We start from the raw sequence: 18,467 nt of genomic DNA on the forward strand, positions 1-18,467 counted from the left end.
CATACAGGCTGGAAAAGCTAACTCTCGGGAAGATCACATTTCTGAGGCTGGCCTGGGACTCTCAGACACACACACACACCACACACACACACACACACACACACACACACACACACACGCACATGCACACGCACACACTCGCACACGATCATTTTCATGACACTAGGGGGAGTCAGGCTGAGGGCAACTGCATTAAAAAACAAATGTCTGTGTCCCCACCCTCTCCTCTTCTTACGTAAGGAGACCTACCTCAAAGACAATTAATCCATAGACATGAGAACCTATGTCCTGGTAAGAACAGATTATGGGAATTCAAACTGAGTACAAGGAAACTCTTGGGCAGGTGGCATGGGACAAAGCTGAGTCATTTTAAGGTATGAATGGCCAGGAATCTGAGTGGAGATACTGAACAACCCTGCTACCAGCGCTCAAGCTAACACCAACCAAGTCTTCCCAGCTCTGATCTGCCCTAGGTTTACTCCAGGTGACCCCGTCACACTCCGCTCCTGGCCTTTCCATGCAGACCCCAGGTACTAACCCGAGACCACACGGCAATAAATGTTCTACACACAGATCCACACAGATCAATCATTTTCTTAGAGTTTATTTGTAAACCTGACACCAGACTACAATAAATGTTCTACACACATTTCGATCGTTCGTTGTCTTAGAGTTTAATTGTAAACCTGATTTGTAAAAGAAAAATGGATTTAACTCAGATAGTAGGTTAATTTCCTCTTTCCCTTTTCTTATTTTTGACTAACCCTCGAATCCTGCAACCTTTCCATCTTCTCACCATGGACAAACAAAACTCTTATCCTTCTCAGAACCCTTAGCGATCTACTACCCCGCCCCCAGGCAAAAAAAAAAAAAAAAAAAAAAAAAGCCACATAGCAGGCTCCCCCGTGACAGCAGGGGCGCTGCAGGGTCTCTGCTCCCTTGCAGTCAGTTCGAGGCGACCTGGAAGAAGCTGAGCAAGAAGCAGAATGCTCCACCTACCGGAGAAGCTGGTCCAGCTCCTTCCAGGCTTGAACCCTGAGTCAGGAAGCAGGAAGTGTTGCACCTGAGGACAGAGGCATGGGCCCTGCCGTCCCCGTGGTCTTGCTGCTACTTCTGCTAGGTGAGCCCCAGGGGCAGGGCCAAGAGGGGAGAAACGCGGAAACGTTTGACTCAAAATGGCATTGCATGATAACGTATGGATGCTATTCGTGAGTGGCATCGTCCTTGTTTAAACGTCCGTGATTAGATAAAGCAGTAAACAAAACCAAGGTCCTTGTCTTCATGAGCCTTATAATCAGTGAGCGCATTAAAAATGTAAACTATAAAGCATATTAATGATTAATACATGTTATGAAGGGAAAGGAGCATCTAAAGTTCAGGGAGAAAACGGGCCTATAATCCCAACATTCAGGATGGCTGAGGTAAGATGATCACAAGTTTGAAGCCAGACAGTGCTACATTTGGGAGTTCTAGGCCAACCCAGCCTGCACAAAACAAACAAAATAACAACAGCAAAAGAGGTGTGCTGTGATTTTTAACAGGTTAGTCTAAAATGGCCTCTCTAAAAAGGAATAATTTGAGCAGATCCTGGAAAGAGGCTGGGTGAAAGTGGAGCGCTTGGCGGGCATGCTCCAGCCCCCGCAGCACAAGGGGTCGCCCCTGCATTGCTCCAGGGATTCACCTGCTGGGGCCATGAGGGAAAGAGGAAAGGACAAACACGTAGAAAAGCTGGGGTTGTGTGGGCTGGGCCCTCTGATGGAGCGCTGCATTACCCCAGAAGCTCAGCACGTTTATTATACACCGCTGAACGAGGTGGGACTGTTATATACGTATAAACAAAGAGGCAAGGTGTACCGTATGAAGCCGGATTGAGGAGGCACGTTTAGCTAATCTGGGGGAGCATTCTTCAAGCCATGTATATGCGTTAGTGGGAGAAAAGCTACAGTGGACATTTCCTGCCCCGACTATCACCATGCACACAGGAACCAGAGGAAGGCTCTGCTTTCCCGCGGGGTCACACCCCTAGGGTGAGGTAGGGGCTTTGCCGTTTTCCCACAGGTCTGAGGCTAGGGTCCATGTCAACAGTACCCATTCACTCAGGACTTCCTCTATTCCCTCAGAGAAGATGACTTCACGGAAATGAGCAAGTTAGAGGAGACCCAGGCCCTGGAAAACCACATTTCAGGTAGAGGAATCTGGAGGTAGTACTGGCATAATAAACAACTTGTCAGGTTATTTCTCTGGCCTACAATTAATTAAAAGAAGGCTATGCTGTCAGTAGCAAAGAGGTAAGAAGTAGCAAAAAAAAAAAAAGACACAAAAATATTGTAAAATGATAATTCAGTTAAAGAAAACAACATAAAAATAAACGGTCTATAAATCTCAAAAGGGGCCCAGGGCATCACTGTATTGCAACTGAACATATTTGATGTTCCTGATAATGACTCATAAGGCAAATGGTAAACTTTGGTTGCTATAGTCAGGTAGGTAGGTATATAATTATCAGGAGTTCCTGTAACTGTAAATTTTGGCCCTACAGTCCACCTAGTTCAGTTAGTTCAAATATAAGATGTTACTCTGTACTAATGATATGGTGTGTTTTCTGTAGGGTCTTGCCCATATTCTTTTACCATAAAGAAAACTTTGCAATCAGGTGAGTAGTCTCCACCCTGGCTTAGGACTGCTGGGTTTGAAACTAGAATTGGTGGTGGTGGTGGTGGTGGGGAGCTGGAGATTTGGCTCAGTGGTTAAGAATAGTGGCTGCTCTCCTAGAGGTCCTGAGTTCAATCCCCAGCATCCATAGGATGGCTCACAACTGTCTGTAACTGTATCCCATGGGACCCTGTGCCCTCTTCTGATGGGCAGATGTACATGCAGGTTAAAAACACCCATGCACTTAAATCACACAAATAAAGAACTCAGGAAAAAGAAAAGTGGAATTGGGGAGTGTAAGTTGTTTTAAGGAGGCCTTAAATCCTAGAAAAGGATGAGATGGGAGTTTGGGGACAATGAGGTTTGGGGACAATGAGTTTGGGGAAAATGGAGGCCAGAGGTTGGGCAGCACTCACAGTGTGCACGGTGCCTTCTCTTCTCTGTCTAGTGTGTGGACGACCTGTACACTCTGGACGCATTGTGGGTGGCCAACCTGCTGCTTTGGGGCGCTGGCCTTGGCAGGTCAACCTGCAGTTTGACCAGACTCACATCTGTGGAGGGTCCCTCATCAGCGAGCGCTGGGTACTGACAGCAGCACACTGCCTAAAATGGTAAGTTGTAGCTGGGAGCGGACACACGGGTGTTTGGGTGGCATCAGGGGAACCAATAGGCTAGCGCTAGTGTTAAGATCAGCAGGGCAGGCCGGACGGTGGTGGCGCACGCCTTTAATCCCAGCACTCAGGAGGCAGAGGCAGGCGGATCTCTGAGTTCGAGGCCAGCTTGGTCTACAAGAGCTAGTTCCAGGACAGGCTCTAGAAACTACAGGGAAACCCCGTCTCGAAAAACCAAAAAAAAAAAAAAAAAGATCAGCAGGGCATCAGGGAAGCCTACATCATCCTGGAGTGAACGCAACCAGGAGACAGGGTGTAGATGATGCCTTCCATTGCGTTCGCTCACTTCTGAAACCACTCAGGGGTTTATCTTGATCTTTTGGGTCTCGCAAACACTATCTGAGCTTTTAGAGCCGTGGTGTAAAAGCAAGTTGCTGTGTGGTCAGCACCAGATGAAACGGGTTACTCATGAAGACTCCAACTCAATGTAAGTGAGCTGGCAACAGATTCTCCCCTGACTGGGGACGCTCGAGAGACCCTGAGACATAGGCACTAGGTAGGCCACACCTGGTCCTTGACTCAAAGACTCTGAGACCCAAATATGTTTTCATTTACACCACAGAACATGGTAGCAACTCACTGTGCAACAAAAGACACTAATATGCACAGCAGTCAAAAGGCTTTTTCACGAACAACCATGAAAACTCAGAAAAACGGTAGAGTGAGTTCAAAATACGGAGGGCGAATTTCTTCCTAGCTCAGGATTGTATGTTTTACCCACATATACAAACTGTGAATAGATAGCGTATAAACACAGACATTTACAAATATTCAAAGCCACAAAACCGTTACCACTCATGTGTAGGAGTAGGGAGGAATGGGAAAACTTGGATCCAGACAAAATGGTAGGCTATAGCACAAGAGAATTCCCAAGAAAACCAAGATGACAGACTACGGTAAGGTAGTCTAGAACAAAAAGGGCAGAAGGCCAAAGAAGGGGGTGGTGGTGGTGGTAACGGACTGCCGGACACTACTTAGGTTATTTATTTTGTACATCTTATGAGACCACCTGACACAACACACACACACACACAACCATGGAGAATGGAAGAGGTTAAGTGGGGGAATCAGGGAGAATATGTAGGGCAAATTCTGGCCACCAGCATGTAAGAGGAGACCACAGGAAGAGAAGCCAGGACAGGGCACAGGAGAGAAGAAAAAGACACAAACTAATCTTAGCTCAAGATTAACTGAACCCTGGAAATATCACCGTTTCTTCTTCAGAGACTTTGGGCTATAGATAGGCAGCTTGTTCTGATGTGCTGTAGGCCAATACGTCACTTTTATTCTCTTCTGTCTTTTCCTCTTAGGAAACAGTTTGTTTTTTTATACAGTGTGCGGCTTGGATCCATTGAAGTAAACGACTCAAGTAAAGGCAAGGAATACTATGTGTCCAAAATCATCACCTATCCCAAAGACCATGATGTAGCCAGAGATATTGCCCTGCTGAGATTGTCATCCAAGGTCACCTTCACGGCTCTCATTCTACCCATTTGCTTGCCCAGTGTCTCAGAGCAGCAGCTTCCTCTGCCAGCTTCTTGCTGGGTGACTGGATGGGGACAGACTCAGGAAGGTACAGGAGAGATGGGTAGAGAGAGGGATTAATTATTTAACAATTAATTAATTAAAACAGGTTCTTGTGTAGCTCAGTCAAGCCTTAAACTTGCTCAGCAGCCAAACCTAGCCTTGAACTCATGTTCCCTTATCCTAGTCTCCTGGAATTATAAGTGTATGTCACCACCCCTGGTTCTGGCTAATATTTTTCAACTAGATTAAATCAATCTACAAGTCTTCAAATAAAATATCCTTTTGACATTTACCTGTTTGTTTACTACTATATCATGCCTAGAGTCTATTTATAACTGAGCAAATATTAACAATTTAAACATATAGTTACCTCTCCTTCAGAGACTATTAAATATGATTTAATGTTTGGAGAGTCTAGTTTTTGTTGTTTTGATGTGTGTTGATAGTGTGTTTATAAAAATATGTATTAACACTTTTTCCAGAATGAAGTAGAGATGATTCAGAAATTTATCTGGAAGCAGAAAAATAAGGAGGAGAACAATTTTAGAATAATTTAGATTACCTACATTTTGACTTAATCAGAAGTTATGTAAATATTCTTTATTAGGATGCTGGCACAAACTGAAACAATTCAGATTCATTTATTTGGATTTAAGCATCTCAGAGCTCTCCGTAGGAAGTATGGCTGGAAGGTGGGCTGGTTCTGACCGGCACCCTGCTCATTTTCCAGGCTGTTACAAACTTTCCCTGCTGTTGTCCTCTATAGGTCTTTACCCCTCTACCCTCCAAGAAGTTGAAGTACCCCTCATTAGCAATGAGGAGTGTAAACAACTGCACAACCCAATCAGCATTTTCATCCCGGAACTGGAGTCCGCCATCAAGGAGGACGAATTTTGTGCTGGCGATATTCAGACAAAGAAGGACAGCTGCAAGGTGAGTGTTTGTTTTTGGGGTACTCCCTCCCTCCCTCCCTCCCTCCCTCCCTCCCTTCCTTCCTTCCTTCCTGGAGATCTTACTGTGAATATAAGTCGTCTTATCTGTAATTAACAATAAATTACAACCCAGGAAATGATGGTTGACAGTAACTCTTGAGTTACACTGGACGAATCAACTGACCTATATCAATATTTAAATTTACTTTATTTTTGAGACTATAATTACATTATTTCCCCCTTTCACTTCCTCCCTCTAAACCCTCCAATATACCCCTCCTTGATCACTTTCAAATTCATAGCCTCCATTTCCATTTCGTTGTTGTTACATGCATATACATACACACATATACATATATACGCATAATATATACTCCTAAATACATAAATATAACCTCAGTCTACATAGTTACTTGCATGTATGTTTTTAGGGCTCACTGCTGTTGGATAACCAATTGGTATGCTCTTACCTGGGGAAGACCATATCTGTGACTTAGCATCCCTTAGTTGCCTAGTTCTTTGTGTAGGGCTGGGGTCTCATGGGGTCTGTTGCTGCTTTTGTCCAGCTCACATTTGGGCAGTCATGTTAGTGAGACCCTGTGTAGCTCCTGACATTACTAGGAGACATAGTCTCACAGAAAACTCCCCAAACCTTTGGCTTTTAAACAGTCTTCCTGCCCTCTCTTCCATGATGTTTCCTGGTGTGGGAGTTCTATTATAGATCTATGCCTTGGTACTAGGCTCCACAACTCCAGTTTTTATTTTGTTATTTTATGTGAGTTGGTGTTTTGCCATGGGTGTCGACTGCCATGTAGGTGCTGGGAATCAAACCTGGGTCCTCTGGAAGAGAAGCCAGTGCTTTTAACTACTGAGCCGTCTCTCACGCGCCGACAACTCTGTATTTTGATTGGTTGTGTTTTCTGTAATGTTGGCCTATATCAATTTAATTCCTTCAAACGTAAGACTATCAATCTAGACCACTGATCTAGACCAGCAATTCTCAAACTTCTTAATACTGTGACACTTTACCACAGTTCCTCATGCTGTGGTGATCTCAACCACAAAATTAATTTTGTTGCTACTTCATAATTGTAATTTTCCTACTGTTATGAATTGTGGTGTAAATATCTATCTATGCAGGATATCTGATATGTGACCCCTGTGAAATGGTCCTTCAGCACCGTCCCCAAAGGGGTTGGGACCCATAGTTGAGAACTACTGATTTAGACCAATGTAGCCACTTGCTATTATATTTTTAAGACCTGTAATTTTTATAAATATATTGAGATGAACACAATTTTAATTTTTAATTTTCTTACTATTTCATCATATACTTTCAAATGTCATTCTCCTGATCAACTGTCAGCCATCAAGGTTTGTGGACATTTCTCAATGGTAGAGACTTGCCCAGCATCCTTGTGGCCTTGGATTTGACTTCCAGCCCCATAAAAACAACCAATCAACTCAGCCACTGCTCAGACCTTCATTCCACGCAAATATATGCTGTATTGCTCTGGCTGAATCCAGGCTTCTGGTTTTCAATCTCTCTCTCTCTCTCTCTCTCTCTCTCTCTCTCTCTCTCTCTCTCTCTGTCTCTCTGTCTCTGTCTCTCTGTCTCTCTCTCTCTCTTTCTGTTGCTCTCTCCCTCCCTCTCTCCTATCTAGCCTTTCACTGTTCACTTTCTTTCTTTTTTAATTTTACTGTTTTTATTGAGCTCTACATTTTTCTCTGCTCTCCCCCCTGTCTTTCCCCTCCACTTCAACCCTCTCCCAAGATCCCCATGCTCCCAATTTACTCCAGAGATTTTGTCTTTTTCTACTTCCCCTGTAGATTAGATACATGTATGTCTCTCTTAGGGTCCTCATTGTTGTCTAGGTTCTCTGGGATTGTGATTTGTAGGCTGGTTTTCTTTGCTTTATGTTTAAAAACCACCCCTGAGTGAGTACATGATTGTCTTTCTGGGTCTGGGTTACCTCATTCAGAATGATGTTTTCTAGCTCCATCCATTTGCCTGCAAATTTCAAGATGTTGTTTTTTTTTCCTGCTATGTAGTACTCCATTGTGTAAATGTATCACATTTTAGTTCTCCATTCTTCAGTCGAGGGGCATTTAGGCTGTTTCCAGGTTCTGGCTATGACACACAAAGCTGCTATGAACATAGTTGAACACATGCCCTTGTGGCACAATTGAGCACTTTTTTGGATATATACCCAAAAGTGGTATTGCTGGGTCTTGAGGAAGGTTGTTTCCTAATTTTCTGAGACATTGCCACACTGACATCCAAAGGGGCTGTACCAGCTTGCATTCCCACCAGCAATGGAGGAGTTTTCCCTTTACCCCACAACCTCTCCAGCATAAGTTGCCATTCTTACAGGTGTAAGATGGAATCTCAGAGTTGTTTTGATTTGCATTTCTCTGATGAGTAAGGATGTTGAGCATTTCCTTAAGTGTCTTCCAGCCATTTTAGATTCCTCTGTTGAGAGTTCTCTGTTTAAGTCTGTACTTCATTTTTTATTAGATTATTTCTTTCGATGACCAATTTCTTGAGTTCTTTGTATATTTTGGAGATCAGACCTCTGTCTGATGTGGGGTTGGTGAAAATCTTTTCCCATTCTGTAGGCTGTCGTTTTTGTCTCGTTGACCGTGTCTTTTGCTTTACAAAAGCTTTTCAGTTTCAGGAGGTCCCATTTATTAATTGTTTCTCCCAGTGTCTGTGCTACTGGGGTTATATTTAGGAAGTGGTCTCCTGTACCAATGAGTTCAAGTGTATTTCCCACTTTCTCTTCTATGAGGTTTGGTATGGTTGGGTTTATATTGAGGTCTTTGATTCATTTGGACTTGAGTTTTGTGCATGGTGACAGATATGGATCAATTTTAATTCTTCTACATGTTGATATCCAGTTATGCCAGCACCATTTGTTAAATATGCTTTCTTTTTTCCATTTGATATTTTTTGCTTCTTTGTCAAAAATCAGGTGTTCGAAGGTGTGTGGATTAATATCTGGGTCTTTGATTCAGTTCCATTGGTCCTCCTGTCTGTTCTTATGCCAATATCAGGCTGTTTTCTGTACTGTAGCTCTGTAGTAAAGTTTGAAGTTAGGGATTGTGATGTCTCCAGAAGTTCTTTTATTGTACAGGATTGTTTTGGCTATCATGGGTGTTTTGCTTTTCCATATGAAGTTGAGTACTGTTCTTTTGAGGTCTGTGAAGAATTTTGCTGGGATTTTGATGGGCATTGCATTGAATCTGTAGATTGTTTTTTACCGTTCACCTTCTAACTGCCTATGGTAGCTCTGAGCTTTGTCTCTGGATCTCAAGTCAGCAAGACTGTGTGTTTCTATTTAAGTTCTAGCTACCATATAAGCTAGGATGGGCCTGTTTAAGAGAAATCCACTTAAAAACAAAGTATTATTCTTTTTCTTCTGAAGATTAATGCCACTTGCTGTCTGCTTTTGACCTCTCTCCACTGCCTTCATGGAGTTGGCTTTTATATTTCATCTGCAGCAGAGTTGCTCTGAGATCAGCAGCAAAGAATAGAACACACTTTAAATGCACACTGAACATTCTACAGAACAGATTTATCTAAGGCTATAAGCTAAGCCTCAGTACAGTTAGGGGCATCGAAATCATATAGAGTAGGGTCTCTAATAACAACAGAATAAAAGTACCAGAAAAACACAGAAAATTCAGATCTGTGGTAGTTAACATATTCCTAAATAACCAATGAGCCAAAAAAAGAAATCACCACAGAAATTAGGAAACATGTTGATAGAAATGAAGTTAAGACACAGCTTACAGACCTTAAGTGGTAGTTAGAAAAACTCAAAAGTTGTAAATGTCAGTTCTATAAACAAGAATATCTCAAGTGAAGAACCTAATCTCTACATTAAGACACTGGGAAAGGAGGCAGGGCACAGACCTGCCCAGTCCATCCAAAATCCTGGTTTCAATTTGAACGCTGAAGAGAAAAAGGGGAAAGGCAGCCACTAAAGAGAAGGAGAGGGGGGAAGGGGAAAGAGGGAGAAGGGGAACAGCGTGGATGAGCCTAAGACGAGACACAAAGTGAGCTGAGAATAACATGAACTCTTAAAGCTGTTATGTGACAAAGAAACAAAACAGGAGACAACCTACTGATGGCTGTCATCATGCCAACGGAGAAATGAACACAATAATAAAAAGAAAATAAGAACCTATGGAAAGAACAAGGGTCGTGTTTTACACTCGTTAAGTCTTGCTTTGTAGTGAAAACCTTAGTAAGAAACATCATATTAATTTCCCCTTGCTTTTTCATGGTATATCAAATGACTATTCAGAAACAACTAATGCATTTTCCTAAGGTCCCCGTGAATTTCAAATTCCATTGATTCTAGAACTCCAGCTCCCTTGCTGCTGCACAGCTCAGGGTCCAGGTCCGGTTTTGAAATCTCCATCCCTCCTGACTGATAACGCCCCTCAGCCTCATCCCAGGCCTTCTCACCGCTCAGCTCTGGCCTTTCTCTCCCTCAGGCTGACTCCGGAGGACCTTTGTCATGCCACATTGATGGTGTCTGGATCCTGATGGGTGTAGTAAGCTGGGGTTTGGAATGTGGCAAAAATCCTCCTGGGGTCTACGTCAACGTGACCTATTACCAAAAATGGATCAAAGCTATTATCTCGAGAGCTCGGGGCTCCGGTGGTGACTGTACTTATGTGATTTCTTCTTCCCTGCTGCACTACTTCCTTTGGCTCTCCTGGGATCCCCCTGAACCTTGACCCTAACATGATACCAAGACAGGACGTGGAGCTGATCCTGCTGGGGGAACTAATGGGATGGGACTCTGGAGAATAAAGCCTTGGGCAGAAAATTCTTAAGAGCAGATTCCATGGTTTTGCTTTCAAGGTTCTTGATTTTCTTTTGTTTTCGTGGTTAGAATGCAAACAGCTAATAAATAAGGCTACCACTTCTGTGTATGATATTTTTAAATTTTTATCCCAGAATAATGTATCTTATGAGGGAGGAAGGATGCTTTCTATGAATGAATATTTGTGAATCTGAGTTAAATAACTACTAGAAAAGCAAGCTAAAAAAAAAAAATCAAAACGGTGTAAGGAAGGGTCTTCAGGGAACTCTATAAGGGGTCTGTTTTGCTGCATCATGGATTTCTTACCAAAAATTCTTCTGAACTTTTGCCTCAGCTATTATCTTTTGTTTCCCTGCTAACCCTCTTCTATCCCTCAATCTGTAACCAGAGGTGCATATAAGCAGCTTTGCTCTTTTAAAATTCTTGTGTGGAGTCAGGCGGTGGTGGCGCATGCCTTTAATCCCAGCACTCGGGAGGCAGAGGCAGGCGGCTCTCTGTGAGTTCAAGGCCAGCCTGATCTACAAGAGCTAGTTCCAGGACAGGCTCCAAAGCTACAGAGAAACCCTGTCTCGAAAAACAAAACAAAAAAAGCGTAACGGGATTCCACCTGACACGTATTTTTTTACCCTCCTCTCCTGCTCCTTGTCGGCACTGCCCTTGGATCCCGTTGACAAGTGATCTGAGAAAGCCACAGCTTGCTTCTTACACTGAATTAAAATCCAGCATTTAGACACCCAGAGCACGTTCTTGATCCTTCAGCCCATTTCCACCTCATGGCCTTATCCTGTCCGTCCTTCATACCTAAAATACTTCCTTTTGTTCATCTCAATACACTTATTTCTGTCTGCTACTTAGAAAAGGAAGCAAAGAATACCAACAAAATACATTAAACGCACTATAGGGAATGGTTTTTAAATTAGGACTTGGGGTGTGGCTTGGCTGTAGAACACAGACCATGACAAGCAAAGCCCTGGACCCTATCCCCAGCACCAGGAGAGAAAAATTCACAGCCAATAGGTGACTTGCATGGCACATGAGTTATAGCTCATTAATGCCACTTTCTAAAAATGAACAGGGTAGTATATCTCCTGCGTAACCTAAATATCGACTTGTCCGTGATGTACTTGGGGCCCTCTAAAGATCTTAACAATACCTGTGATTGCACTTCAAAACAAGACTCAAAGTCATTATATACATTCTCTGTTTCAGTCACTAAAACACAAGACGGAAAGTATAAGCCAACGTGTGGGGGTATGGAACTTGTTAATACGTTACTGACGAGGGGAAAAAAATCAATAGACATTTGTATTCACAAAACTAAAATGTCAAGCAGTCAGACAAGTGATGTAGTCAGCAGCATCACACTGGCAGAGAAGGAGGACATAAACAAGGGCATCTTTATCCTCTGCTTTGGGAGGGCGCAGCACAGTGCTTCTGATTTAAAATCAATTTTAATCTGCAGAATACGTTACTTCTTGGAGTATCTCATTTTCATATGTGCTACCTTTCCTTTTCTGACGTCTTGAGAAACTTTAATTAAGGTAGGACTTTAATATATAAAAATTGCCGAAAATCTAGTAAACATTTTTTTTTCCCTAAAAGCAGGAGGGGGACGTGTATGGTTAGTGACATCCAAGTTTTTCTCTTTGTAGCAAGTAGGAGACTGACCCTTGGTTTCATTAAGTCGTCCTCACACAGTGGGGACATTACAGAAATAGTTCCCAGTAGGATTGGAAGCCTGCATGTTGCTACTGTTTCAGAGGTGGTACTCACTTCTCTGGAGGCTGTTCCCTCGACACTTTCCCAAACACCACGTCAAATCTGACAAAATACGCTTTATTTACATATCAGAAATCAGCCGTCTGCAGCTTTTTAAAACATACCCTTTCTTCAGGAAGGGGAGGGAAAGAGTTGCTCAGATAACCAGTGCCTAATTTCATTCTCTCTTCCCAACAAACAAGAGGAAATATCCAACCATGAATAAAAAAGACTGAAATCGTTCATTTAAATCCTAATTGCCTTTCGAGATAATTATCTTTAAACAGCCCAAATTCTCTCCAGTGTCTTCTAGGATGTAAGGCTTCTCTTCCAGCTCCGAAAGGCTGAAGAAACATGATTGAGATCTAGTCCGGGGGCACTGTGTGTGCCACTTATGACACACACAGTACTGGGCTGTAATTAACTCAGAATACCCAAGAGTGGAAGAGAGGGGCAGGGAGCCAGCCTGGGGATCCGGGATACTTCAGACATTCATTCTGTGTTTAGTGGAAATTAGTGGAAAGGATAAATCTGGGCAGAGCTGGGTGGTGGCAACAAGACCACATCTGATCAGCTTTGGATGAGAGCTGGAAGTGGGAGGGAGGACAGGAGGATGGGAAAGAGAGAAGAGAAATTGAGAATGGCAGGGCTCACAGGTCACTGGTCTCACGGTGAGTGTACCATTAAAAACAAAACGAGGAAGGATGAAGAGAAATGGATTTACTGTGCTATCAAATTAGGCAAGAGGATGAACGATGCCTCCCGCGAGGATTCCCATGTCCTAATCCTCACAACCTGCAAGTGTGTTTTCATACATCGTGAAAGGGGTTTGCACATAAGAGTAGGTATCACAAAATGAGGAGACTGTTATGGGCTATGTAGATAACCCAAGGTGATGAGAGGGCTTATTGACATGATCAAGGTCGGAGAATTAGGGTAGAGATGCCCATAGGACACTGTGGTAGTTTGAGTGAATCGGCCCCCATAAGCTCATAGGGTGTGGCACTATTTAGAAAGTGTGGCTTTGTTGGAGTGGGTATGGTCATGTTGGAGGAAGTGTGTCACTGTGGGGGGCGGGCTTTGAGGATTCCTGGGCTCAGGATATTGCTCAGGGTCTCAGTCGACTTCTGGTTGCCTTCAAGGCTTAGAGCTCTCAGCTATTCTTCCAGCACCATGTCTGCCTGCACAGTGCCATGCTACCCACCATGATGATAATGAACTGAACCTCCGAAACTATGAGGCCCCCAACTAAATGTGTTCCTTTATAAGAGTTGCTGTGGTCATGGTGTCTCTTCACAGCAACAGAGACCCTGACTAAGACAGACGCCATGACACAGAGATGTCATAGTGATGTAGAACAAGATGTTGCTGTAGAGAGGGAGCAAGGGACCATGAGCCAAGGGATATACTAGGCTCCTAAAATCTAAAAGGTATGATGGTACACACCTAATCCTAGCACTGTGGAGACAGAGGAGGTGGATTGCTATGACTTCGAGGCCAGCCTGGTCTATGTAATGAGTTTCAGGACAGCCAGGGCTACACAGAGAAACCCTGACTTTAAATAAATAAAATTAAAGCCATGGCCTATCTGTGGGCCTACAGACGAAATACAACCCCAAACAGCCTATCCTGATGTCACGACCAAACAGCCTATCCTGGTGTCACGACTGCTGCCTCCTTAAGAGGGGGGATGTCAAGGAGTACTTAATCTAAAAAAAGAATCATTTTCCCAAATTCTGGCTATTGAAAGAAAATCAAACGTCACAGACGTGACTGACAGGGAAGGTTTAAAACCTCTGTGTACTACAAACAAGGAAAATAAATGCACTCGTGCCTCAGAGACTTCCAAGTTAGTGCTGCACAAGGAAAACGACGCTGAGCCGGCTTGAGGACTGGGCTGTTGCCCACAACTCCTTCTGAAATGATGAAGCAAGAGCTCTTCTTTTACAAACTAGCTTACAACAGAAATCTGTGATGCAGCCACTATTAAGCTTCAGAATTGGGTAAAGTCATTAAAAAATTCCATATCAATAGGTGAGGTAAAGAGAAATGAAGCATTGTTTGGTCAATATTTTTTTACCAATGGGTTTGGAATAATAAAAAAAATATTTTGTCTTTGGAAAGTTTAAGGTCGGTGGAACATCATCAAAGGCAAGTATCTGGATTTTAGGAGAAATATCCTATCCCTTAGGAGTTCAACAAAGCTATTTTTAATTCGGAAAGAGAGGGCTGACATGAACCACAAACAAGGAAAATTAATGCACTCGTGCCTCAGAGACTTCCAAGTTAGTGCCGCACAAGGAAAAAGACGTTGATCCATTTGGCGAGACTAAGCCAATATCCAAGTAGTTCTGAACGGTCCCGATCTAAAGCCTTCACAGGGTCACTTTCAACTTCTGAAAACTCACTCCATACTTTTGAGTTTTGACTAAGCAAGCTATGAAAACTGGTATATTCCAAAACCTCATGGGGCCGGCTTCTAGTTATTTCTTAGTCATAGGGAGTTCATGGAAAGCATCGCACTAAGAATTCCAAAACAAGTTTCTGCCAATAGTTTCAGTCCCTTTAAACTGGCAAAGCTTTAAGCAGGTGAGGAAGATGTCCCTACTTCTTCTGATCATTGTTCCTCCTGGATTAGCCATCCGCTCCAGGTTCCCATGACTCCCAGAGTCTCCCAAAGAAACTGCAACCACCAGGTGTGAGGTTAGCCAGGGAAACATGAGAGCCGACACCTGCAACCTCTGAGTGGGGAGATTTCTCTCTCTTATTCTTACCCAGTTAGGGGTTGCTCCTTCAGCCATGATCCCAGAAGAGTGCAGGGTGAGCCTGTGCAGACCTCTCCGGCTGAATACGACCGCGAGAGTTTGAGCTTGTTTTAACCACAGCGTTAGTGACAGAGTATATCAGGTTCAGGTTGCTAACAAATAATAATGTATCATTTATGGTGTTTTCCCCTCTTCCAGTTGAATTTTTCTAGTAATTTACTAAGAAGGGGTCTGTGGGGGATACTGGCTTATATATCCAAATCTAGAACCAAGAATTTTAAGTCTGAAAGGAAATTTGATAAACAAGAATTAGCAAACTTTTCCTCCAAAGGGGAAGACAATAAGTATTTCAAGCTTATAGCCACATGGACTCTACTGCAACTATTCTGGAGGTATAGGACTAAATAGCCATATCCATATATATATATATATATATATATATATATATATATATATATATATGAATGTGTGAGGCTATGTGCCAAAAATCTTTATAACAGTCATAAGCTTGAGGTCTAGGTCCAAATTCTTTGTATGTGTAGTGAGTCTAAGAGTGAGTCATGATTATATGATTGGTACTTTAATTTCCTTTCTTTGGTTATTTTTCTTTTTGATGTGTATGGGTATTTTTGTCTGCATGTACACCTGTGTGCCATGGGTATCCGTTTCCCTCAGAGGCCAGGAGAAGGTACTGGATCCCCTGGAACTGGATCTACAGATGGCTGTTAGTTACCAAGTGGGTGCTGAAAATTGAACCCAAGTCCTCTGGAAGAGCGGTTGATGCTCCTAACTACTGGGCCATCTCTCTTTCCCCTTAATTTTCTTTTTGTTACTGTATAAAACACTGACCAGAAACAACTTGGGGGGTGGGGTGGATTTATTTGACTTACACTCCCAGGTCACACTCCCTCACTGAGGGAAGTCAAGGCAGGAACTCAAGCATAGCCTGAAGCAGAAACGCTAGAGGAAGGCTGGGCTAGCTCCCGGCTAGTTCATTGACAATGGCACTATAGTAAGGCAATCAAGACATTCCTCAGCAGCTGGGCCACAGATCCACCAGACAAAGACAAACTCAACTTATACTCTTTACCCCTCCCCCTCCAGCCCTTGATTCTAGACTTTGGCACAACTGATTGACAATTAATGTTAACCAGAACCGCTGGCCATAGGAGGTTGAACATCTAACTTAGTATAGCTTTGTTTTGTTTTTGCTTTTTGAGAAAGGATCTTTCTATATAGCCTGACTTCCCTAGAACTCACTGTAGATCAGGCTAGCCTTGAACTCAGAGATCCTCCTGCTTCTGCCTTTTGGGTGCTGGGATAAGGTCTGCTCCATGATGCCCACTGAGATTAAGTATTTGGAATGTGTGTCTCAGCCAGGTGGTAGCAAATGCCTTTAATCCCAGCCCTAAGGAGGTGGAAGCAGGCAGATCTCCGTGAGTTTGAGGCCAGCCTGGTATATAGAGTGTGTTTCAGGACAGTCAAGGCTACACAGAGAAACCCTGTCTCAAAAGAAAGCAAAAGAATGCATGTCTCCTGAGTCTAGTCATTAGAAGAGGTTCTGTTGGGCCACAAGAAAAAGACAAAATACACATAAAAAAATAAATCAGAGAATACTTGGGGTTTTTTAATTATGTTAAGCAGGCAACAGTTTGATTATAAATGAGGATTTGCTTTTCAAATGATTGTAGTGTTTGCGAAAGCAAGCAGATAACACAAGACCAAACTCATGAACAAATGATAAATTAGCCAGCATTTTGAAAAATGAGCTTCAGTGGAAACACAATTACATGCTCCCTTCCTACAATCATCTGCACGACAGTTTATCAATCATTTCTTTTATCAACAGGACAGCATTTGCTATTATCTTTACAGTAACTCATCTCGGGGGAAAAAAATAACGTTTTAAAAATATCATAAAACGAACAAGTATACAAAAGCAGCCAGAGATCACGTCTTGTGTTTCTCTTTGTTGTTTCTGCATTGAAGGCAAATCCGGGACCCCGGCAGCTAAGTTGAAACTCTGCCATTGACCTATCTTCGCCCTTCGTGTTTTAAATTTATTTTCCTTTCTTTAAATTTCAAAGATAATAAGCACTCACTGGGAGACACTCAGACAGTACAGGAATATACAGTAAAAGACTCCAGGCCCCTTCCACCCTCTCTCCAGGGTGTCCAGTCACTCACTCCGTCTGGTCGTCATTGATTGAGGCTGTATCTGGCAAAGAAGAAGAATATGCAGTGATGTGCAATTAAGAAAATCTCAGAGACTGATATTGGGATTCACCCTGAAGACCAGAAAAGCACAACAGCCAGCCAGTGGCTCTTACCTCGACCCCAGTCTAAAACTGGCGATCCTGCCTCCAGGAATCTCAGAATGAGACTGTGGTTGAGAGCTGTCTCCTTCCTTTGTATAATCCTCTCTAGTTCTGGGACTAAAGGTGGGCACCACTGGGATTGAAGGCATGTACCACCCAGTTTCTATGGCAACCTAGTGTGGCTACTGGGATTAAAGGTGTGTGTTACTACTTCCTGGTCTGTAAGGCTGATCAGTGGGGCTGTTTTACTCTCTGATCTCCAGGTAAACTTTATCTATTAAAATAAAAATGAAATATCACTACAATGGAACTCCCCTGGCCAGATATTCCTGGGAAATCATGTTTTAAGATGCAACAAAGAGAAATGGGGACTTTCTGTGATCTACGAGAAGCAAGGAGCCCAGCAAGTCTGAATGGGGGTTGAATGTTCAGCTAAGTAATGCACTTTTTAAAAAAAAAATGTTTTTCAGTTTTTCTCTAATGTGTATAAGTGTTTTGTCTGCATGTATGTCTGTGCAGCACACACATGTCTGGTGCCTTCAAAAGCCAGAAGAGAGTTGGATCCCCTAGGACTAGAGTTCCGCGTGGATGTCGGGAATCCACCAAGCGGAGGACAGCCAAGAACACACTACCAGCTTCCTACAACAAATTGGTGCTCCAACGTGGTCAACTATATCCATGTAAAATCCGAGAAAGCTTGACGAGGAACTCTAGGCACACAAAAAGACAAAGTTTAGCACACTTTTTTTTTTCAGATGTCTCTGTCAATTCTAGAGTTTTGGAAATTGCTTACAATACACTTCCTGTTTACTTAGGAAATAGTATATCCTTCTGGAGTTTTTGATGGAGTTGAAGAATATATAGTTATAGTTTTCCTTAGTTATGATAAAAGATAGATATAAATATTGTAACTAATTTTTGCTTGATACCAGATTTGTTATATCTAATTTTACTATGTTAAAATTAAAACCTTCCTTTTGATTTAAACAGAAAAGGGGAGGTG

General features: G+C 42.8%; 2 protein-coding genes across 8 annotated transcripts in view; one reads left to right on the forward strand and one right to left on the reverse strand.

Moving 5' to 3' along the window:
* The window catches only part of Sh3d19 (SH3 domain containing 19), a 148,254-nt gene that overhangs the window by 114,927 nt on the left and 14,860 nt on the right, over nt 1–18,467 (reverse strand). The gene's annotated exons all lie outside the window — the stretch shown is intronic.
* Nucleotides 1,078–10,534, forward strand: Prss48 (serine protease 48). The gene is made up of 6 exons (XM_038347296.1): nt 1,078–1,120; nt 2,609–2,653; nt 3,101–3,263; nt 4,634–4,896; nt 5,617–5,783; nt 10,289–10,534. Exons 1-6 carry the CDS (start codon nt 1,078–1,080, stop codon nt 10,532–10,534), a joined length of 927 nt encoding a protein of 308 aa, XP_038203224.1.

The sequence above is a fragment of the Arvicola amphibius genome, chromosome 11 (assembly GCF_903992535.2).
Source record: "Arvicola amphibius chromosome 11, mArvAmp1.2, whole genome shotgun sequence".
NCBI classification, from domain to species: domain Eukaryota; kingdom Metazoa; phylum Chordata; class Mammalia; order Rodentia; family Cricetidae; genus Arvicola; species Arvicola amphibius.

Excerpts from the sequence above, each read along its gene's own strand:
- Prss48 (XM_038347296.1), top strand. The coding sequence starts at position 1,078 with ATGGGCCCTGCCGTCCCCGTGGTCTTGCTGCTACTTCTGCTAG. Across the intron at positions 3,264-4,633 it reads GCAGCACACTGCCTAAAATG|GAAACAGTTTGTTTTTTTAT; the intron begins GTAAGTTGTAGC and ends TTTTCCTCTTAG. Across the intron at positions 4,897-5,616 it reads ATGGGGACAGACTCAGGAAG|GTCTTTACCCCTCTACCCTC; the intron begins GTACAGGAGAGA and ends TGTCCTCTATAG.